Here is a 24,769-nt window from a genome sequence, read left to right as displayed (position 1 = left end):
GATTGCCCAGCCTTCCTTCCGAGGAGTGGCTGGTGGGTTTGAACCGCCAGCCGTCTGGTTAGCAGGCAAGTGTCTTAGCCACTATGCTACCAGAGCTCCCAATTCAATGATAAGTTATGATAAAATATACTTTCTAATATGAGTCAGAAAGAAATGTAACACTGTTTTTCTTTTCACCGTTACATTTTGTCGTTGTTGTTGTTGTTGTTATGTGCCGTCGAGTCGGCCCCGACTCATAGCGACCCCTCCTTGGGTTTCCGAGGCAGTATCACTATGGAAGTAGGATTGCCCTTTTAGTTATTAGATATCTAAATGCTTAATTCCTTATGTTGACACATTTTGTGATATGAACACTTTAGATTATGTGTCTCAGTTCTTTGAGAATAAGAACTGTGACCCTACAGATAAACTGAAAATGCATTCCATCGAACCAGTTTACATTTAAATGAAGACAATGATATCCTATTGTGTGTTTAAATCTTCCATTTTCCTTCTGACTTGTGTCATATTCTCTTTGCATGCAGATCTAGATGAATGTTCTAATGGGACTCACCAGTGCAGCATAAATGCCCAGTGTGTAAATACCCCCGGCTCCTACCGATGTGCTTGCTCGGAAGGATTCACTGGGGATGGCTTTACCTGTTCAGGTGGGCAAATGTCTTGAGGTGTGTTTTGATATGATTTTCATGGGATATTCTTTGTAAGTTTTTCTTATTTGAAGAAAACTATAGTTAAAGGAGGCTGAAATAAATACCTCTCTTTTCATATTAGACTTATCGGTGAAGATGTATCTTTTTCTTACTTTGAACACAAAAAGTGAACAATTTTCCAAAATATGGATGTTAAGTTTTTAAATGATGATATTTATTAGTATCATGACTGTCATTTTCTGTGAGTCACGTATTAACACGCTAGTCAAAAGCGCAGGAGCTGGAGAAGACCGTCTGGATTCAGATCCTGACTATGCTGTTTATTGGCCACAGTGTTGATGTTAGGTGCCACAGTTCTGACTCAAACTGACACTGTGTACAACAGGACAAAACTCTGCGCTGTCCTTTGTCACCCTCACAGTTATTGCTATGTTTAAGCTCATTGTCATAGCCACTGTGCCAGGCCATCTCGTTGAGAATCTTTCTCATTTTCACTGACCCTCTACTTCACCAAGCATGATGTTCTCCAGACCACATAACCTTAAGCAAATCACTTAACTTGTCTCACCTTAGTTTTTCTGGTTTAAAGTAGGCATAGAAATAATAACAAAATAATACCCTTTTTTTTTCTTCTCTATTTCTCATCACTAAATGATTAACATGGAAAAACGATTGCAGTTTTTTGAGCCATGATATATGACCTACTCCAATTTTTTTTTAATGTATTTAAGAAAATTCTAATAGTTTATCACATGGTATTGAAAGGATGAAATGGACTAATGAAAGTAAAACCAAACCAAACTTACTGCCATCAAGTTGATTCTGACTCATAGCAACCCCCATTGGGTTTCCAAGGCTGTAAATCTTTACAGAATCAGCCCGCCTCATCTTTCATCTGGAATGGCTGGTGGGTTCGAACCAACAACCTTTTGGTTAGCAGCCAATTGCCTTAACTGCTACACCACCTGAGCTCCCTAATGAAATTAAAGGGCTTAAGAAAATACAAATGTTAAGAGATAAATTAGTATTAGTTGCTATTCATCTTGCATTCCTTGAGAATAAAGCATTCATTATACTCCTATATGTGAGACTGATCATTTTGCAAAATAAAGTCTGATACCTTTCATTTTATAAGATATGTATTTCTCAATTGATTTTCATTACACAGTTTAAACTCAAAAGACAGACTCTTAATTTTTTCTCATAAGTGATGTCAAAAAAGTCTTCACATTTTCAAATGCCTTTTTAAGAAAATATGCTTATTCCATTTTAAAGCATTACTTTCTTTTAACTTTGCATAGTGCATCTCCCTAGCATTTCTCTGCACCATTGAGTACAGAAAAGGATGTGGCTTTGGTGTCAGATCCATCTGTAAATCAGACTTGGGCTCTGTCACAGAGTAGCTCTTTGTGACTCTGGCAGCTCTCTTGGCTGCTTTTAGCCACAGGTTGTGCCTCTTGTAAGCCTCACAGGATTGGAGACTTATACAGAAAAAATGTATGTCAGATAACTAAGCATACTACCCAGCAAATATTAAGCACTCAATAAATATTTGTTCCCCACACACACACTTTGTTCCATTTGAAAGAAGTAAATAACCTACCTTTCACTTATTCTGTGAGTAACGTCTCTTTGCATAATTAAAATCAGAATATTTGATAAAGTTGGATTGGCATTACGTAAAGAAACTTTTCTATATCTCCATATATTGGCACTAGTTTAATTAGAATACTTCTGCAATAGAAAGAATGAGTTGTTTGTTCTATGTTTTCAAATGAATTAATATCACTTTAACATTAATTTCAGTATTCTTTGGTCATATCTAGATGAGGTTGGTATACTATTGATGTATCAAATTGGCATTCAAGAGAATGAACACAGATTTGCAAGGTGCCAGCATTGTTCCTATTAATTATATTAGAATTGGATGACAGGATATAGGTTAATTAGCTCCGCTATCAAGTTGCATACCCTTATTCAGATGAATATGATTAATTGTTGTTTCATATTAATGAACATTAAGTAAAGCCAGTAGAGTTGATTCAGTTATAGAGCAAGGAAAATACGCATCATGGAATTTAGAACTTTTGTTAATGGAGATGTAATTTGCTTCTCCCACAGATGTCGACGAGTGTGCAGAAAATATCAATCTCTGCGAGAATGGACAGTGCCTCAACGTCCCGGGTGCCTATCGCTGTGAGTGTGAGATGGGCTTCACTCCAGCCTCAGACAGCAGATCCTGCCAAGGTAGGTCACTGGGATTCCAACTCATTTTTGAGTTGGATCAGCTACAGCAAATGAAACCACAAAAAGGGCTGGAGCAGTCGCCACCTGGAAGCAGAATACACAGCACATGCTGCACATATAAAAGCCATTCATTTAAGCACAGATTATTTTGCCGAGTGAATAATGATGAAGGTGTCTTTCATCTCTTATGAAGTTTTCCTGGCCAAGAGCCAATAGTTGGAAGTTTGGCTCATTCTTTTTTTTTTCTTTATCCCTTTCTTTTGCTTTTTTTAATCACTAAATGAATGACATGTGGAAAAACTATTCAGCTTTTTAAGACATGATATATGGCCTACCCCAATCATTTCTGTTTAATGTGTTTATGTCTCAGTGGCTATTTTTGCCATTTACCTTGATGAAGTCTTCTATTTGTCTATATGATGCTGGGGCTCATCTTCAGGCCACTTTTGCCTAACAGCAGTGTCTCCTTCCTCTAAGTTATGATGACATCCACCATGTCCTAGAATTGAGGCTTTGTGTCTCATGTGATATTTTCCCTAGAAATGGAATTTGGATTGATTTTCTTTTAAATTATAGACTCGATTCTGCTTTCAAAGACTTTGGGCCATCATTGTATTAATAGAATTTCATGAAAATGTAAATGAAGAAAAAAGTTGAAAAGTATATACTGTTAAGCTTTAACAAAGTAAAATAACTCAGGCCAACTGTTGGGCAAAGAATTGAAATGAAGCCAGATTATAGACTCTTCTTCCATTAGTGTCTAGTCAGAGGAGCAGAAATAGTAAATAACCAGCACACTTGTACACAGACACATGTACACAATTCACCAGTAGTAACCAAACAGACAAATAAAAATTGTACGATCTAAAGTGGCTCAGAGTAGAGCCTAACTCTGCTCGGCCACCAGATTGGCACTGAAGAAAGAATGGACAGTGCTTTAATGTCCCGGGTGCCAGAAAAGATAATGGAATTTTCTATAAATATCAACCAGTTTGGAGAGAATCAGAAGAACTGGATGAATAGTAGGCCCTAGGGAAGATGATCTTAAAAACCGCAAGCACTGATGCTTCTACAATTGACCCACTAAGTTGTTCAGAACCTAATGCATTTTACACAAGGCAACTGGAGAGTGAGTTTCAGTTCTTCTCCAGCTCTGCTTACTTCTAAGCACTGAAGCCAATTAGTAGAAAATGTGAGTCAATGTGGATATGGGATTACATGATTTATTACTAACATCAATTTGACAAGAATTAATGGAAAAGGAACAAGTCACCAGTAGCCAAATGTTTCCTCCAACATAAAAATCTGAAATTAATTCAACTTAATTTTTTCTACATAAGACAGACTCTCTCCTTTGTGATTGTACTCATATATCTATGGCATAGGCCTTTCTAAAACTTTTTCTCAGACCCACCCCCAGTGCAGTGTTACATAGTTACCATTTACTTCTTTTGCAATAAATTGCACCACCAAAATAAACAAAAGGTGGGAACCTACACAGGCATACCTCAGAGATACTGCAAGTTCAGTTCCAGACACTACAGTAAAGTGAGTCAAATAAATTTTTTGGTTTCCCAGTGTATATAAAAGTGATATTTACACCATAATGTAGTCTATTAAAGGAGCTGTGGTGGCACAATGCCTAAGGCATTTGATTGCTAACCAGAAGGTTGGTGATTCAAACTCCCTAGCCACTCCATGGAAGGAAGATGGAGCAATCTACTTTCATAAAGATTTACTGCCTCAGAAACCCAATGGGGATTGCCATAAGTCAGAATCGACTCACTGTCAGTGAGTTTGGTTTGGTTTGGTAGTCTATTTAAAAGTGTACAGTGGATTATGGAAAAGTTGTAAGCAGTTTAAGAATTATCAAAATATGACACGGGCACAAAGTGAGCACGTGCTGTTAGGATTATGGCACCAAATTAATTGCTCAACGCTGGGTTACCACAGACCTTCAATTTGTTAAATAAATAAATAATGAGAAATGCAATAAAAGGAGGTATGCCTGTGCAGAAAAATTAAGAGAACTGTTAAATAGAAACAACAAAGAACAGAAGAGACACAGATGAAATGGTATTTACTAGCATAGAGTAAGGGCTTGAGATGATCACAGTGAACAAGAGAAAGAATTAGCACTATTAGATAAAGGGTAATCTGGAGAGTACAGACAAAGACCATACACATAAGTATAATTGGTGTCTCTGAAGAAGAGAGGCCAAAGTACTAAGTAGGAAACTATTAGAACAAACTAAAATTTCCCTAAAATAAAAGTAGGAACTGAATCTACAGGAAAAGGTCAAATTGTAAATCAAAGACTTAATGTTGTTACATTTGTAGACTTTAGCCCTACAGAGAAATTCTTTAAAAATCCGGATAGAAAAGGCAAGTCATGAGGAAAACAGAAACAACATTCAGTACCAGAAAGCGTTAGAGCAGTACCTGTACGGTTCAGAAGAAACCTATGGTTGAAGAATAGTCTTCCTAAGCAATTAAATACACAGACAACAGGCATATTCTCACACATGAGATTATTGCTAGGAGAAAATACCTATGGGCCTTTCTGGGGGGAAGAAAAAATTGACAGTGAATCACACTCAAGAAATGAATGGGAAGACTATAATAAAAACATAGCTGATCCCTTTAAGTACAAAATTAATCTTCAGTACTGTGGAGATTATGGTAAATGCCATAAATACTAAAAAAGTGAAAATAGCAAATCAGGAGTTGGAAGGCAATATGAGTGCTAATTTTCTTACCATTCATTATACAGAGTTTATTAAAATTGTCTAAAATTATGTTTGAACTTTAGGATAAAGCCAAAGAGCTATAATTATTTTCTGTGTTTTCATAATTTCTTAACATTGAAAAAGTATTTTAGAAATTGTCAAGATAAAGAAAAATTGATATGATGCATAGAAATTGTTTCAGTTTCATTATCACTTTGTCTGTGAATATGCATAGAGAATAATTTGGAGTGCTTTACACCAAATAATAATTCTTTCTGTGTAGAAACATTGTTCAGTGATTCTTTGTTTTTTCTATCTTTTCTATTTTGCTAATAACACCTTTTTTATCTGATTTTTTTTTGTACACTTCAATTTTATGAAAACAAGGCAATATTCTTTTATAATGCCTTACTATATACAACTATTATATTATCTAAATAGAATGTATTTCTAATAAAGTTATTAAAAAGGATAAAATGCATACTCAAGGTGCTAATACCTAATGCAGTTCCATTTTTACTTATACATTAATGCAAAAAAACCCACTGCCACCGAGTCAATTCTGACTCATAGCCACCCTAGAGAACACAGCAGAACTGCCTCATAAGGTTTCCAAGGTTGTGAATATTACAGAAGCAGACTGTCACGTCTTTCTCTGAGTGGCTGGTGCATTCAAACTGCCAACCTTTCAGTTAGCAGCTTAACCACTGCACCACTGGGGCTCCCCAGATTTATGTGCTTCAGTTGTAATAACAGCCTAATGATGCTTTGTTCTTTATTGCCCGTACACTGGGAAATAAATCCTTTGCCCATTCATTGAAGTTTTAAACACAATTTGAGTTATACCTTAAAATCTTAGGTAGTTTAAAGGCATGACTTTAACTACCATGAATAACCAGAAGACCTTTTTAGACATAGGGTCAGGACAATAGTTTGGGATGACTTATCTAGTCTAGCCTAAAATAATATGCCTGGACTACATTCTCAGAATATTAGGTAATTTATGTTCAAAAATGCCCATTTTCTTTCTTTGAGTGAAAACACAGATCATGTTAGCAACTCTGCACACACGTATGTGGTTTCATTTTCTTGAGTTAGGAATGATAACTTTCCATTTATTGATCTTGATTCAAAGCCTCATGGAAGAATTTCTAACCTCAATTCGAAAGAGATACATTAATGAAATTTCTAAGAATGTGGGTGGTTGTTCTTATTACATGATATTAGGGAGAAAAAAGAAGTTTTTAAAAAAATAAACTTAAAAAACAATTTTCATGGTATTTTTAATATTTATAAAAGGGATGTGTTGTATGTTTTTAATTTTCCAATTATAAAACATCTGTTCTTTGAATGATTTATTAGAAGCTTTGAATTTTCTAAAAAATTTTTGGTACTTTATTTGATACGTTTCATATTTAATTTTTCTATTTGTTTTTTTATGTTTTAAGCCAACTCTGTTAAGTATATTATAATTCTGAGAGACTTAAATATTGGACACATATTTTACCAATAAAATACTATTTCTTCTGTGTATTAGTTAAAATAAACTTGATCCAAAACAATCAAACCCACTGCCATGGAGTCAATTACGACTTTCAGAGACCCCCGTTGTGTTTCTGTGGTGGTAAATCTCTACAGAAGTAGATTGCCTCATCTTTCTTCTGCAGAGTGGCTGGTGGATTTGAACCACCAACTTTCTGGTTAGCAGTCAAATGCATTAGGCACTGCGCCACCAGAGCTCCTTAAAATAAACTTGATAATCATTTATTTCTTGCCATGTAGGTGACTTACCTAGTCACAAGGGGAGAAAAAAAAGTTTTACTACATGAAAGCATCTGAGGTAACAGAAGAGTTCATTAATATTATTATATGTTGTTGTTGTTGTTATGTGCCGAAGTTGGACCTGACTCATGCGACCCCTCCTTGGGTTTCTCAGGTGGTATCACTATGGAAGTAGGTTGCCCAACCTTCCTTCCGAGGAGTGGCTGCAGGGATGAACTGCCAGCCTTCTGGATAACAGTCAAGTGCCTTAGGCAATATGCTACTAGAGCTCCCAATATTATTACATAGTAAAGCAAAATTTTAAAACTACCCTAATAAACAAGACTATTCTTTTCTTAATCTTCAGATATTGATGAATGCTCCTTCCAGAATATTTGTGTCTTTGGAACATGTAATAATTTGCCTGGAATGTTTCATTGTATCTGTGATGATGGCTATGAATTGGACAGAACAGGAGGAAACTGCACAGGTATGGCCAATTAGGGGCATAATTGTGTCCCGATTAGTTGAAGTGAATATTTTGGTTCACATTTAATCAAGTTCTATGAAAACAAGTTAATATTAAATATCTGACATGAAACTAGCATTCTTTCACAAATGTATGTTAATTCCAGTTCAACCCACTGCTTTAAGAATTTGCCTTTCCAGGTATACTGATTCAGAATCTACAGTTTAACAAGATCTCCAGGTGGTTCTTATGTATATGTAAGAACTAGAATTCTTATGAATACATAATAACCAGAATGAACTAGTTCAAAGTCTTCATTTAAAGTCTTTATTTCATTTTATTGTGCTGAGTCCATTTTAATAATCTTTAACTGCCGACTTACAAAATAAATAAATAAAACCTACTGTCATCGAGTCATTTCCACCTCGTAGCAAGCCTGTAAGACAAAGTAGAACTCTGGCCCATAAGATTCCCCAAGCTAGAAGTCTTTACAGAAGCAGAACTGCTGACCTTTTGGTTGGCAGGTACCCATGTAAACACTGAGCCACCAAGGCTCCTTAACTTACAAAAAGTCCACCAAATTCTTAGGACTACAGTATGCATAGAGAAACTAAAGATGTTAATATGGGCATCTTAAATGTTTTTCCTAGATATCGATGAGTGTGCAGATCCTATAAACTGTGTAAACGGTCTATGTGTCAACACGCCTGGTCGCTATGAATGTAACTGCCCACCTGATTTCCAGCTGAACCCCACTGGTGTGGGCTGTGTGGGTAAGTAAAACGTGTATGAAACAAATAAATACAAATAGACAAAGTTGAATATTCATACTCTCTTGAAAATCAACTGTGGTGAATATTTGCTACAATTAATTTGAATACAAAATAGTCCTGTCTCTTGAGAAACTCCAGATTGCCAGACATTAAATGGTCACCTTTATCATCCAAATCGTATTTTAAAATGGGAACTGTAGAGGTATCTACTCCAACATCCTCTTCTCACAGACTTGAAAACCAAGGCACAGAGAGATGCTATAACTTGTTCAAGGTCCCAGAACTGGCTTATGGACAGAACCAAAGCCATATACCAAGTTGCCTAGCTACCAGCAACTCATTTCTCTTGCCTACAGAGAGGATCAGTTTAGAGTGAAATAAAGCAGGAAATTAGGAAAACCACTGGAGTGAGAGAAGTTGGGAGATGGGGAAGACAGAGGAAGACTGTAATAAAGATTTTTAGTGTCTCTTCTCAAATTTATTATGGCATCTCTGGTCTTAGAAAATAATTGTCCAGCTTTTGCCATCTGCTCTGTTTGTGCTTCTTAGTGAGTGTTTGCCCAGAAGAGGAAATGGTCTGTAAGCATTCCTGAGAGAGTACAAATTTAAAAAAAAAAAAAGGAAAATTCCTCACGTCTGTAGAAATCAGCCTGCTCCTTTCAGTTAACGTCTCCTTTGGACCTATAATAAATGCAGAGAAAACTTTGCCACTGTGAAGCATACACAATTTATATATTGCTTTCAAGTTTTAGAGGTTTTTAGTCATGATTTATAGCTACTTAACTTAAGGTTCTGTGTTTTTCATTCAAAATCATTTAGTAAATATTGAGTGCGTTTTACCAGCTGGAGCTATAGCAGTAAACAAAACAAGCAGATTCTCTGTTCTTGTGGAGTTTACATTCTGGTGTCAGGGAGACAGGCAAAACCAAACAAAATGTCACATTACGAGGTTCAGATTCTGACATGAGGTGGGTGGAGGAGAAGCTGCTTTGTCATATGAGGGGACGGGAGGTGGTCAGAGGCTTGAAGCATGGAGTAAATCAAGTGGACCTTTGAGAAGAGAAGCCTCCAAATATAAGGAGCAGCAAGTACAAAGGCCTTGTGGTAGAACACAGATTGTGCTGGAGACACAGCACAGAGGCTTGTATAGAGAAGTGGTGTAAATGGGGGCAGAATACAAGAAAAATGGTCAGAGATGGAGCCAGAAGCCAAGGAAACATAGTGATTTTCAACTCTGGCTGCACAGTAAACTGGAACTTTAAAAATATACTATACTGATAACACTCTGAGAAATTTTGATTCAATGGGGCCTCAGTATTGCTTAAGACCTTTTTGAAGCAAATGCTATGAACAGGCAACTATTAAAAGGGAGTACTCAAAAAGTTAGCAAACATAAACAAATGCCCAAAGTCATTAGTGATAGGAAAAAAAAAAACAAAGTAAATATAACAATACCACATGACCCCTAATAGAAAAGCAAAAATTAGGAATTCTGGGTAATTTAGAGTAGTGGTCAGATGTGAGCCTCAAGAGCCCTCTGTTGTGCTGGAGAAGTATAGACCAGAGCAGCCTTGCTGCTCATGCTCTATGTTGTGTGCTATGGAGTGGATTCTGACTCTTAGGGACTTTATATGACCCCTGCCCCAAAGGGTTTCCTAAGCTGTAATATTTATAGGAACAGATTGCCAGATCTTTCTCCCATGGAGCTGCTTGGTGGGTTAGAACTGCCAACCTCTTTTGATGAGTAGCCTAGCACTTAACCAATGTGCCACCAGGGCTCTTCTGCAGTAATTATAATAACTTCTGGTATGCAGAACAATTTTAGATTTGCATTTTCTTCTGGAGCAGTTCTGTTTGTGTAGATTGATTTCATGGCTTTCATTCTTTCTCAGAAGTCTTTAAAAGAAAAAAAGCTTACTCTAACTGGCAATTACCATACAGGTCCATTAGACTCTTTTATAAAATCCAAGTTATATTAGGAGATGTCAGTAATCTTACTTTTTCATCTTGAAACATTATGCTATTTCATCATCCTAGGCTTTATTTCATTATTGCTCATTGTGCTCAATGATGGTAAGGAAATTAAAATAAGAAAAAAAGAAATTACGGCATCACTGGAAGGATGATATGATATTGAAATAACAAGCCACTTGTTGCATCACCTTGCAGTTTTCTTTCCATGTTATCCAAAGAAATGCATCATCTTTTAAGATTATATAAAAAAGACTTGGAGACACTGTATTTGGAATTTTCTTTTAGCTTTTATTGAGAATTGAAAACGCTTAATTTTTCCATTTCTGGCCATATGACAGAAAGAAATTTATAGTGGAAAATATTTCACAATTATTAAATGAACCAGAAGGGAAATGCAAAGATACAGAGAGAGCAGCACTCTAGTCTAGATTTAAAAGATGATGGTGAAATTGATTCTATAACAAAGTGCCAGGCTATCAGTCTTAAGATGCCAACATTCTAGATGAATTTTCTCCAATTCAGTATAACTCACTGCCGTTGAATTGGTTCCGACTCTTAGTGACCCCTCCTTGGGTTTCCAAAGCAGTACCTCTATGGAAGTAGATTGTCCGGTCTTCATATTTCTGTCGACAAAGGGCACATGGTATTCTCATCCACTTGGTCAATAGGATATATTTTTTTTTTTTTTTGGCAACAAGAAAATAGACCATCCCACATTCTTGTAATCTTTCATCCTGTATAGTATTTGTATACCAAAATTTAATTGATACAGTTCATAAGTGGACAAATGATAAAGGTAGGTTTGTATGCAAAGGTTATAATAATGAAATAGAAATAAAAGAAAATCATTGGATTAATCATTCTAATGTTGTTGTTGTGGTTGTTCATCGCTGTCAAATCAGTTGCAGCTCAGGGCAACGCCCTGTGTGCAGAGTGTTGTTGTTGTTGTTGTTGTTATGTGCTGTCCAGTCGGCCCCGACTCATAATGACCCCGACCCCTCCTTAGGTTTCCGAGGCAGTATCACTACGGAAGTAGGATGGCCCAACCTTCCTTCCGAGGAGTGGCTGGTGGGTTTGAACCGCCAGCTGTCTGGTTAGCAGGCAAGTGTCTTAGCCACTGTGCTACCAGAGCTCCCAAGAGCTGCCATAGAGCTTACAAGGCTGTGACCTTTCGGAATCAGTCCTCCTCAAGGCCTCTGGGTAGATTCACACCGCCAGCCTTTTAGCTAGTAGTCAAGTGCTTAACCATTTATACCACCCAGGGACTCCTAACCATTAAGGTGTTGATAAATCTAAAAATGAAACATTTTCTATTTGTGTAGCAAAGAAGATGGCTGTGCTCTCTTCAACAAAATTATAAGCCATCAGAGTTTTTTTTTTTAATTCTTCAGGTATTGTGTTTTGATGATCCAAGTACAAGAAGAACTAGAAATAACAAACTAGAATCTACTGGACATGTGTTTGAAACCTGGATTCAGTGTTTACAAAAAAGATATGTTCCAGGTTTATGCATGACAGCTGCTGCTGAGAAGTTAATTACATTCAGAGGGACATTTTGGGTAAATGTACCTTCAAAAGTTGGACAATATGGAATAAAATTTGGATTAACAATGATTAAATTTTTATTAAAATTTCTGACACAGATGTTTTCACTCTACCTTTATTCTTCTGTAAATTATTTGCAAAATGACGTAAAGTAAACATATTTTAAAATGAATGCAGATGGTAAAAAAAACTAGTCTCTAGGTGGTGCAAACAGTTGAGTGCTCGGCTACGAACTTCAGGATTGGCATTCAGACCTATCTTGAGTCACCTCAGAAGACAGTCCTGGTGATCTGCTTCCAAAACAGCACGGCCACTGAAAACCCCAGTGGAGCACAGTTCTACTCTGACACATAGGGGTTGCCATGAGTTGGAATCGAATGGATGGCAGCATGTTTGGTTATTTTTCCTAATACTCAAGCTCTGGTAAGCATAGTGCCTGAGGCACTTGACTGCTAACCAGAAGGCTGGCGGTTTAAACCCACCAGCCACTCCTCGGAAGGAAGGTTGGGCAATCTATTTCCATAATGATACTGCCTTGGAAACCCAAGAAGGGAAGGGGTCGCTATGAGTCGGGTCCGATTTGATGGCACATAACAACAACGATGACAATACTCAAAACTAAGTATGTGCAAACTCAGTGAACCAGCAGTTACTCTCCTTGCTTACATGCTAAAGACAAAAACAAAATCCAAAAATTCAATAATGACCAAAATTACTGGTCAGATCAAATCTGGTGAGACTCCCAGTACTATGGCCCTGGAATACATTCTGCACCTGGAATGAAACTCACCCCCAGGGGTGGGCTCTCAGCCCAATAGTTAACAAGATGTACATACAGACCACTCAACCCAGGATGATGTACCCACATACGCTATGGTAATACATCCCTTAGAGCAGTAGACCATGGGACACCAGAGGAGCAACATTCAAACTGAGGAAATGCAGGACAAACAGGAGTGCATAATTACGAGGGGCACAGGGGAGGGTTGCAGGGTAGGGAAGGGAGGTGATTGGGTTAGGGTTGGACGTGGCGAATGGGGAATGAAACTAAATGTACGCCTGACGTTGAATATCAAACAAGCTCTCAAAAAAAAAAAAAAGTTAACTTTTCCTATCAGTATACAGGATTTGCATTTCATTATTTGAGTGACTTTTCTCTAATAATTCTTACTATGGCAACAGTAGTTAAAACTCTCGTGTTGCTCTGCAGACAACCGCGTGGGCAACTGCTACCTGAAGTTTGGTCCTCGAGGCGATGGGAGTCTGTCTTGCAATACCGAGATTGGGGTGGGCGTCAGTCGCTCTTCCTGTTGCTGCTCTCTGGGGAAGGCTTGGGGAAATCCCTGCGAGACGTGCCCCCCTGTCAATAGCAGTAAGTATGGAGCTGCAGAAGGGAGCAAACTCTGGGATCTAAAAACTAGTTGAAGTTTTATTCCTCTGCTGGAAGGCAGGGGAAGTAGTGAGGGCAAAAATTAAATTCGGACCATTTTCAATGATCAAACTGAAACTAGCCAAGAGTGTTTTATATAAAGGAATTTACATTTTTGTCTTGCTGTTGTTCATGATACAACAACAAAAAAGATTTTCATCTTATTCCAGTATGAATGATAAGAATATCAATTCTCCATGGTATCAGAGATGAAGGTCATTCCTCGTTCTTCTCAGAGATTATTTAGTTCAGGTTCATAGGTGTGTTGTATTCCTGAATTCAATCACAGAATGCCTTAATTTAAAACATCATTACTTTATGATAAGGACATAGACCAAAACCTTTGTACTGTAGAGCCCTTTAGTTTTCCTTTGCTAGCCAAAAAGTTATGGAATAAATTGTCTGTGAGAGATTTTTTTCTTTAATTGAAAACAAATGTCTTTTGGTATTCTACTGTGTGTATAATTTGTGAAGAAGTGATCTTATTTCTAGTAAATGTAATAAATATTATTTTAAATATGTCTGAAAAGCCACTAAAGAAAATGTGAGCACACCCCTCAGGATGTATGTTTTGATCCTGGCAGTTGTGAAATTCTTGTTCCTTGCCCCAGCCATTTAGACATACATATCAAATCTCTTGCTTTCTGTTCTTTTGTAGCTGAATATTACACCCTGTGTCCCGGAGGTGAAGGCTTTAGACCTAACCCCATTACAATCATCTTAGAAGGTGAGCTCATCTCTGTCACCCATGTTTAAACAAGGTACAGAGTTTATGTTAGAGAAAAGCTGATGAAAAAACTAGTGTAGAACAATCCCAACAACAAGATTGAGCAACATTACAGATGGCCGATCAGTTACCATGGTGCTGAACAACCACTTTTATCAGAAGGTAGTAACCCCTTGCGGTGGTCTCAGGTACATTTGTTCTGCAAAGAAATACTCTACCATTATCCGCCCAAGTTGAATCATCCCCTCCTCTGTTTAATCATACTTCCCAAGTTATGGCAAATTTCCAAAACAAAGTCAATAAAATCTACAGTGTATGTGGATGAAAGAGTATCAACAGTCTGATTTTGAATGTGTTAACTTTGATATAGCCATTAGATATTTAAGAGGAGAAGTCAAATAGACAGCACAGGAGTCTGGAGTTCAGGGGAGAAGTCAAGGATGGAACCATACATTTGAGAGTTCTCAGAAAAAAAAAAAAAGTGTTTAAAGCCAAAATTTATACCAAATTGAGGTTATCTAGATATTAATTATAGATCGTTGTTGTTGTTGTTACAATAAACCATTGAAACTGTATGGAAATCTGTGGGTCTTACAAGATCACATGTGTAAAAGCACTAAAAGCAACTCTTGTCAGTGTGGTCATGTTTGTTGTGAGTGAGCTCGTCTCTCCTTTTGTAGACATTGATGAATGTCAGGAGTTACCAGGTCTCTGCCAGGGTGGAAACTGCATCAACACTTTTGGGAGCTTTCAGTGTGAGTGCCCACAAGGCTACTACCTCAGCGAGGAAACCCGCATCTGTGAAGGTGAGGGGGCTATATGCCTAAAAATTATTGATGCTATTTAAAACAAAAGCACTGGTCAGGCCCAGAAAGAAAGGCTTTGTCCTCAGATTCTGTCAAAGGATCCTTTGACACTACTGCCTCAGCAGTGTTTTCTTTTTGTACCCATAATAGTCAATTGTATGATGATGAAGAAATTATTCAACAGCTCAAGTGCTCCAATTCACTGTTATTTTGTTCTAAGTAAATGGGTTGATTGAAAATAAGTGGGGAAAAATTGGGATAGTATGAAACTGTACAATATCAAGTTAGTTCAAATATTGATATGATTTTTGTATAAGAAAATAAGTAACATTAAATGTCACTATTAAGTTAACATTGTAATAATTTTTAAAGGTTAGACTGCAGAGTATGATGGAGTTGAAAGGTTTTATGGACACCTTTTTGCTTCTGTCTCCTTACTTATCATAAGACATTATAATCATCATTTTAGGGACCTGTCTACCCATTAGACTGGGGGGGTTTCTTAAGGCAAGGTCCATATTTTTATAGCTACAAGTTCTAGCATACAGAACATTCTCAAAGTTTATTTAATGAGTAAATGAATGCTCACTTCTGAAATTGAACGTTAAACATATAACCAGTTTTTTCTATTGTAATCTTTCTTTTGGAACATCTTTAAGGTAAATGCATCTGGAAGAAATGAGATTTAATAGGAAAACAACCAGCAGCCGAGCTGCTTCTAGACTGTCTGAATAGTTACTAATTTGAAAGGAGTTACAACGATCAAGGCTCTCCTAACGTGTGGCCACTTTAAAGCTGTCATTAAAACTTGGCTTCAGTGACATGAGATGTAAAGCAATTCATTTGAAGAATATGAAATTTCGATAAAAATTGTAGGTGACACTTAAATTATGTTTTGCCTCTTTGGAATCATTTCTTTTGATCATTTATATTTTGGAATACTGGGATTTCTTTCTTTTAAAGAAAGACACAACCTGTGCCATATAAATACAGGCAGTCCCCAAGTTACAAATGTCCAACTTAATGGATAACTCTTACTTGACCTTTAATGTTCTGTGAATTGGCCCTCACTTTAAAACAGCAGACCCAACCCCTACTCACAACAGATTCATCACAGTCACCTTCATTTGCTTCATGTGCAGCTTTTAAAATCATTGAAAAGACTTAAAGTTTTTCTTGCACCAAAGAACAGCTAAATAAGGACTGTATGTATCTATTCCAAATTATACACACGTTCTTAAAGACACAGTTAAGAATAGATGTCATTCATACTCCAGGGACGTACTGTACGGATTTTGGGATATTTTTATATAATTTCTTAAAATAACAAATTTTGTATAAATAGCATGAATTTGGGGGAATAGCCCTTACCACTTGGTTCATCAGTGTAAAGGACTGTAACCTCACTGAACAATAATTAGTAATATTCTTGCCAACTCTAGATATTGATGAGTGTTTCGCACATCCTGGTGTGTGTGGGCCAGGGACCTGCTACAACACCCTGGGAAATTACACCTGCATCTGCCCACCTGAATATATGCAGGTCAATGGAGGCCACAACTGCATGGGTAGGTGAAGTTCTCTGAGATTAATTATGTCACAGTTGTTGATTTACCATCTAAGGCTTGGAGTCTTGGAGTTATAGTTCAGAAGGTTTGGAAATTAAATATTCATGGTTGATGAAGAATTTCAAACTCTTATAAGAGCCCCGGTGGTGCAGTGTATAAGGCCTTGGCTGCTACCTGGAGGGGCAGCAGTTCAAATCCATCAGCCTCTCAGCGGGAGAAAGATGTAGTAGTCTGCTTCTGTAAAGTTTTACAGCCTTGGAAACCCTATAGGGTAGTTCTACTCTGCCCTGGATCTGTAGCATATTTTTCAACTTTGGCTGTATACTTACAGAATTTCAAAAAGCATGAGTCTAAAGCAGAAAATTTAATCAGCTATTATACAGCCTTACATAAATTTTACTCTCCTTTTATATAAAGTGATTTTGTTATAGAAATAGGAAAACGTTTAAATTTTAACACTTAATGTTTTTAAATTAAGTAAATGCTTTTGAGTAGAGAAACATGAGCTTTGTTTCCCAAGAAAATTGTAAATGATATTTCTTATCTAAAAACAGAGAAGATGTTAATCTGAAAATGAGATGGATTTAACTAAGATACTTTCAAATGACTTAGACATTTTTCAGAGTTGTTTTCATTTCAAAGTTTGGTGTCTACAGATGTGTGGGTTTCATTATTACTGCTTACTGATGTAATTGGTTAGCATATTTGTTTTTCTCCATGTAGACATGAGGAAAAGCTTTTGCTACAGAAGCTATAATGGAACCACTTGTGAGAATGAGTTGCCTTTTAATGTGACAAAGAGAATGTGCTGCTGTACATATAATGTGGGCAAAGCTTGGAACAAACCTTGTGAACCCTGTCCAACACCAGGAACAGGTAAGCACACAGCTCATAGAGTGATACATATATAGATGTAAATGAATCCACATATATATGTACACATATATATATATATAAAACAGTATAATAAAAGTAAACATAACAGTAAATTAAATGTAAACATGTGCTCTAAAACCAGAGATGTCCCGTTCTGAAAATATCCAAGATCATCCTGTGTCTCGGTTTTCCAGTTAGCCCTCTCAGAGGTTCAGACACTAATTTTAAGACATTTGGTTGAATAGGCTCCCAAATTCTGAATGTAGATTCCATTGCTAAAGTGTTAGAGTTCATAGTATTGGCCCATTTATAAACTCCTTATCTTAAATCATGCTAGTCAATTATTCATTTATTTGTGGGATAAGTCTTTACTGAACATTTACTATGTGCCATGCACTGAGCTAGACTTGAAGCGTGTAATATTTTGAAAATAACTTGTGGTAATTTGAAAGCCATCAACTTTGATAAGTATCTTTTTATTCAACCCTGAAAACTACACCCAAAAAAAAAGGTACTTGGTGATCTGAATGTACATAAAAGCAACATGTATGTTAAAGTGGTTCCTTATGCTTCCTCTTCTTTGGACTCATCTGAAATTACTTGACAGAAATTAGACCTTGCCTTTATTTACATGGTCGTATTTTTGTCACGAACACAGATTCTTTTGAAAGATAGTACAGATGAGAACAAAATACAACTAAATCGTGAATTTGTTGCCCCTCAGCTTCTTTCATGACCCGGACACATAATTTTTAAAGATACTAAAAATTGAACCAATAGGACAAATAAAAAACAATAAAATTATATATTTGTTTTAAAATATTATTTGTTGTTGTTGTTATGTGCTGTCGAGTCGGACCCGACTCATAGCGACCCCTCCTTGGATTTCCGAGGGAGTATCACTACGGAAGTAGATTGCCCAACCTTCCTTCCAAGGAGTGGCTGGTGGGTTTGAACCGCCAGACTTCTGGTTAGCAGTCATGTGCCTTAGGCACTATGCTACCAGAGCTACTAAAATATTATTTAGGGTATATTTATTTAATTTTTTTTAATGTGATGATCAAATGAAATGGAGAGAGGTGATGAACAGTGGTATGTTTGGGCCTTTCTCAGTGGCTCAAATTCAGTAGATGGATTTCATTAACTCTATATTGCCACAGTTATGTTCCATAAAATTAAATTACAATGTTCTCATGATTCTCTAACTTTAAAACACTCTTAAGTTAGAAATTGAAGATCAGTGGTTTGGGGGATAAAATACACAAATTCTTTGTGAGAAGAAGTGGAAGGTAGTGGTTTGAGAAACAGGTTTGGATTTAAATAGAAGCTCCTCTGCCCTACCACTTACTTTGTGACTGTAGGTAGCTTCTCTACCCTTACCGATAAATTGATTCCTCGCTTACAAAATAATTATAATAATAAATAACTGATTAATTCATATTTTTATACTGATGATTAAATGAGGTAATATATGTCAATTATAATTTGCATATTGCCAGGCACTTGTTGTTAGGTGACACCAAGTAGGTTCAGACTCAGCAATCCTATAATGCACAACAGAACGAAACACTACCCAGTCCTGCACCATCCTCACAATCACTGTCATACTTGAGCCCACTGTGGTAGCCTCTGTGTCAGTTCAGGCAATTAGAACCCATTAAATTGGGCTATTAATACTTATTGAGCACCTACTATGTGCCTTTGCCTACTATGTACCTTGCTATCTGTTCTGCATGCTTGTTGTATACGAAGTCCCTGCCCTCATGAAGACTTCTGAGTATAACATGAACTACATTCTAGCCAATGCTGTTTTCAGGAGTTTTACTCATTGTAACAGTTGGCATCAGAAGCTATGACTTTCTTTCTTAAAAATTAGAATTCTTTCAGATTTCCATTGGTTTGATGAATTATGTTTAGATAGTAGTAGTTTTTTTCAGTCCATTTTACTCTATGACATGCTATTTCTGAATGCCTCAAATTTACATTCTCATGAACAGATTTGTAGTAAAGACAAAATTCACCTCTCATCCATTATTCATTGTTAACCTGTTTTGCACTATGAAGTTATTTTATATGCATATATGCTTTTGTACAATCCATAATCCATTTTTAAATTTGTGCTTATTCTGTCTTTTCAATCTACTTAAGTTAGGTCATTTTAAGTTTTGCATGTCACAGTAAATTTTAATGCCTAAATATATATATTTGACCCTTGAAATGATTTACTTACTTTCTAATGTCAGAACATTAAAAACTTAATAATAGTAAATCCCTAGAACCTTTATTTACAGAAGCTGGAATTATAATCAAATAAATAGAATCAAAATTAAAATATTGGTTTGTGAATAATATAAAATCTATTTGCCAGAAAAAATAGAAATCTATAAAATGCCATTTAAAGGGTTTGAGAATCTTAAAAGTGCATTTGCTTTGTTTATATTTTAAAGCTGACTTTAAAACCATATGTGGAAATATTCCTGGATTCACCTTTGACATTCACACAGGAAAAGCTGTTGGTGAGTTTTGTCAATTATGCTTATTTTTATGCATGTATGTAGTATTTTGTAAAAATCAACTCAGTGTTTTTAAAATGCAAGGGTACTACAAAAAATATTATCTGGATTCCAGTCTGATATAATTAGAAATAAGATACTTAAGATTCTAACCAAGTGTTAATAATAGTATTATTGCATTAGTTTAGTCTGGTGATTAAATTATTGTAATTACATGACAGTGTCCAGGTTTTATACAGACACCAAGGTAAAACATTAGTTTTGTTTTTCATACATATTATATTATGTGACTAAAAAATCCACTATATTTTAACCTTTAGTTGCTATTCTCATAAGTATTTTTAAAGCTTTTGGAGTGTTTTCATAGAATCTCTTTTCTGCTGGTCTAACTATGAACTTCCAAAATTATTATTTGTATGATTTAACTTCCTTCTCAGTGTACTTTTTATTGTTCACTCTACTTGTTTCTTTCTCAGAGTCAGTGAGCAATATAATTTTAAGTCTCCAGTTATCAATGTGTATATAATAAAATACATGAAATTATATACATGAAATCATAAAAACATAGCTTTCATCATCAGGTAAATAGTACAAATATGGTAGCCTTGGCAGGTAATGTGAACAAGTGGGTTGATTCCCTAGGAAGTTCATTTGCTACATTGACATTTGAATCACTTGTTATAGTTTATGGGCCACCTAAATTTTTCTGTCACTGTATAGAGGAAAGAATCTATGGTCTATATGCTTCCATAAACAATAGTATCATTAATACCAGTTTATAGTTAATTTTTGTGGCACTAAATGTATATTCTCATTCCAGTGTACACATGGAATCAATATGCAAGGTTATATGGTGTATACATTAAGCAGAACCATATATATGTGACCAAATCTGTTCAATTTCAGACATTGATGAATGTAAAGAGATTCCAGGCATTTGTGCAAATGGTGTGTGCATTAACCAGATTGGCAGTTTCCGCTGTGAATGCCCTACAGGATTCAGTTACAATGACTTGCTCTTAGTCTGTGAAGGTAATCTTAATCATATATGTCCTTTATCCAGAATAGTTTGGCATGTATCAATCAATTCAAGACTGTTTTTGATGATCACTATTTAGGAGTGATCATCAAAGTGGATAAGCAAAGGTAATCTTAAGGCACTAATGAAAGACTTTTAAGAATTTCATTGCTGCTTTTTCAGACATAGATGAGTGCAGCAATGGAGATAATCTCTGCCAGCGAAACGCAGACTGCATCAATAGTCCTGGCAGTTACCGCTGTGAATGTGCTGCAGGTTTCAAGCTTTCACCCAATGGGGCCTGTGTAGGTAAGAAGCACACCGAGTCATCCTGGGCACTAGCACAAGCTTCTTTAGATTTCCTCTTTGTCTGTGCAAACATTATGTTGTATATGTCTTTATAACAATTTTCATTCAAAAATTATTTTCTGAATATAATTTGAAAAGGTTTTCTAACTGAACCTATTTATTCGTATTGAACCTATCTCAACACATCTTTTAGACTGTTTTCTTTTAAAAAGTGAGGTCTCTTAAATGGATTTTCTTCACGTTGGACCTAAAATAAAATAATTATCGTTGAGATAGCAATCAATACATTAAAAATTGCATGATTGCAAAAAATAGAGGCTTAGATGCTTTAAAACCTCACTTATTTTGATTCAGCTGTTGTTATGGTTCATTTTCAGCCTGTCCGTTATAATTAGTAGCAGATTATAGAAACATGTCTGTGAAAAATGAAGAAATCTTAATAAAAATCAGTTATGTGTAACATACGTTTTATTTTCTGTTTTAGATCGCAACGAATGTTTAGAAATTCCTAATGTTTGCAGTCATGGCCTGTGTGTTGATTTGCAAGGAAGTTACCAGTGCATCTGCCACAATGGGTTCAAGGCTTCCCAGGACCAGACCATGTGCATGGGTAAGAAGGACATTTGAGTCTAGGGACTGAAATAGAGCTGAGACTCCATAATGGATTAGTTTGGTCATCTGTCATGAGTAACTACCATGTCTCTGTCAGAAACAATCTTGCAAAAAGTTAATTATGTTAAACTGTGTAAGGTGTTATCCAAAGCAAAATTTACAAGCAGGAACATACCACAACGGTTTTCAATTCAGGGATTCCCCAGCTTTTCCTCCAAATGACTTTCATATGTTTGACGTGCACTCCGGGACACTAGGGATTACACCACAGTACCAACTAGCCTGTACCCCTTTATATTCCCACTATAAGTAAGTGTTTGGGAATGCAAGGTAGTAGTAAGAGTGGCAGTACTGAAATGAATACAAAGGATTTATCTGCATCTTTAGTGTTACTTAAAAATAAGTAGAAGCAAATATGAGAGCTCTGGTTGGTAGCATAGTGCCTAAGGCACTTGACTGATAACCAGAAAGGCCAGCAGTTCAAACCCACCAGCCACTCCTCAGAAGGAAGATGGGGCAATCCACTTCCATAGTGATACTGCCTCAGAAACCCCAGAGTCGGGTCCGACTAGACGGCACCTAACAACAACAACAGAAGCAAATACGGCAAAACGCTTTAAAAATTCACGGTAATGCAATGGTTAAAACCAAACCTAATCCACTGTCATCAAAGCAATAAAGAACCAGTAACCAGTTGCCATCAAGTCATCTCTGACTCCTGGTGACCGTGTGTGGGTCAGAGTACAACTCTGTTCCAAAGGGTTTTCAGTGGCTGATTTTTTCAAAAGTAGATCACAAGGCATCTCATCTGAGGCACCTCTGGTTGGATTCAAACCTCCAACTTTTTAGTTAGCATTCAAGCATGCTGTTTGCACCACTCGGGTTTAAGCAATAATAACAAACTTGGTGTCATCAAGTCAATTCCAACTCACAGCAACCCATAAATTATACAGTAGAACTGTCCTGTAGGGTTTTCTTGGCTGTAATCTTTATTCAAGCAGATCACCAGGTCTTTTTTCAGAGGTACCTCTGGATCAGTTCAAACAGCAATCCTTCAAATTAGTCACGTGTAAACTGTTTGCCCCACCCAAGACCTTTTTTAAGTGTTAATACACCAAAACCAGACTCACTGCCAGTGAATTGATTCTGACTCATAGCTACTACCCCTGTTGGCATTTCTGAGGTGGGAATCTTTACAGAAGTAGATTGCCCTATCTTCCTTCCATGGAGCAGCTTGTGGGTTTGAACCACTGGCCTTCTGGTTAGCAGTCAAATGCCTTAGGAGTATGCCACCAGAGCTTCTCACTGTAAGTGTTAATAGTGCTCACTAAATAACTTGCTGAGCTGTTGATTAATAAGCTTTTCAAGGCAGATGGGCTTTCAGGCCTGGGGCTGAGCCTAACTCCTTAAATCTGATGTTAGCCATTAGCTCTGCTTCTGCCAACAACAGTTGTCCATGCTTTGCACTTGAGGGGGCAAAGTTTAATTTAATACTTGGCTAAGGAGCCCTGGTGGTGCAGTGATTAGATGCTCAGCTGCTGAAGAAAGGTCTGCAGTTCAAATTCACCAGGACTCTACAAGAGAAAGATGCAGCAGACTGAAGCTTTTGAAACCCTATGGGAAGTTCTGTTTGGTGGCTATGAGTTGGAATTTGCTCAACAATGGATATTTATAATTACCATGTTCTCAGCGTATAAAAGTTAGGATTGTGCATCCACTTTGTTGTTGTTGCACACAACAGCAACATATCAAAAACATTTTTATTGACTAAGTCGTATATATGTTTTTTCCTTACTGCATATTTCATATTGCATGTTGACTTGAAAGGAAAAAAAAAAAAAAGACCCAGTAACTTCCCCACTCAAAAAGAACATCATTGAGTTTTTGGCTAAAATCCTTCCAGCTAATTTTATATTAATAGCATTTTTTCACTTATGTAGACATGAAGTATAAAATGTGTGATTACCCGTTGGGATTTAGTAACCTGTTGTTACTAATGTCTTAACACTTGAATATGTAACTTGGCATTGTAAGGTTTTTAAAGTGAAGTTGTTCATTAGTTTTGATTAGTCATTTTATGATGTAAATCTTAAGCAATTCCTTTAAAATTCTTAAGAATATTTCACAGATGTTCATTTATGTTTTTATTTTTCCTACTCACCCAACCTCGTATTTCATTCTTAGAAACCAGAACAAATAGTAGTAAAAATAGGAAAATGACACATAGTAGCTTGGAGTTTGACATTCTTATAACTCAAGGAACAAGGACAGTATTATATACATGCAAATATAGTACATACTGAAAATTGGTAACATGTTAAATTTAGCAAAAACCAACTAGCTTTCATGTGATTCCCAAAATTACATGAAAATCCAAATCCAAACTCAGTAGATATTAGAATTTAATTTATTTTATTTTTACAGATTAGGAGCTTTGTTGGCATAGGGCCTAAGGCATTTGACTGCTAACCAGAAGGTTGGTGGTTCAAACCACCAACCACTCCAGGGAAGGAAGGCTGACCAACCACTCCAGGGAAGGAAGGCTGGGCAGTCTACTTCTGTAAAGATTTACATTGCCTAATTCCTTAAATCCCTAGGGGCTAGAAGATTCAAATGGCATTCAAGACATTAGCTACATGAATATTAAAGTCGTGTTTCAGTATACATAACTAGTTTCCTTTCTGGCATGTCCATATAAGGAACACCTGGAGAACTCAGTTCATCCATTGCATCCTAAGAGTTTCTCTATTGACTTCTGCTGTG

The 24,769-nt window shown here is 36.5% G+C and overlaps 1 protein-coding gene across 1 annotated transcript in view; it reads left to right on the top strand.

Moving 5' to 3' along the window:
• Positions 1-24,769, top strand: part of FBN2 (fibrillin 2) — a 365,588-nt gene that overhangs the window by 288,311 nt on the left and 52,508 nt on the right. The window contains exons 33-45 of the mRNA XM_007947457.2: positions 525-647; positions 2,772-2,897; positions 7,755-7,877; positions 8,507-8,629; positions 13,359-13,520; positions 14,236-14,304; positions 14,985-15,110; positions 16,553-16,678; positions 17,402-17,554; positions 20,002-20,070; positions 20,974-21,099; positions 21,269-21,394; positions 21,879-22,004. Coding sequence (XP_007945648.1) covers positions 525-647; positions 2,772-2,897; positions 7,755-7,877; positions 8,507-8,629; positions 13,359-13,520; positions 14,236-14,304; positions 14,985-15,110; positions 16,553-16,678; positions 17,402-17,554; positions 20,002-20,070; positions 20,974-21,099; positions 21,269-21,394; positions 21,879-22,004 — 1,578 coding nt within the window. The remainder of the gene's footprint in view (positions 1-524; positions 648-2,771; positions 2,898-7,754; positions 7,878-8,506; positions 8,630-13,358; positions 13,521-14,235; positions 14,305-14,984; positions 15,111-16,552; positions 16,679-17,401; positions 17,555-20,001; positions 20,071-20,973; positions 21,100-21,268; positions 21,395-21,878; positions 22,005-24,769) is intronic.

The sequence above is a fragment of the Orycteropus afer genome, unplaced genomic scaffold, assembly GCF_000298275.1.
Source record: "Orycteropus afer afer isolate SDZICR_OR568_19922 unplaced genomic scaffold, OryAfe1.0 scaffold00185, whole genome shotgun sequence".
Lineage (NCBI taxonomy): Eukaryota > Metazoa > Chordata > Mammalia > Tubulidentata > Orycteropodidae > Orycteropus > Orycteropus afer.
This window is presented reverse-complemented; position numbering and strand designations above follow the sequence as displayed.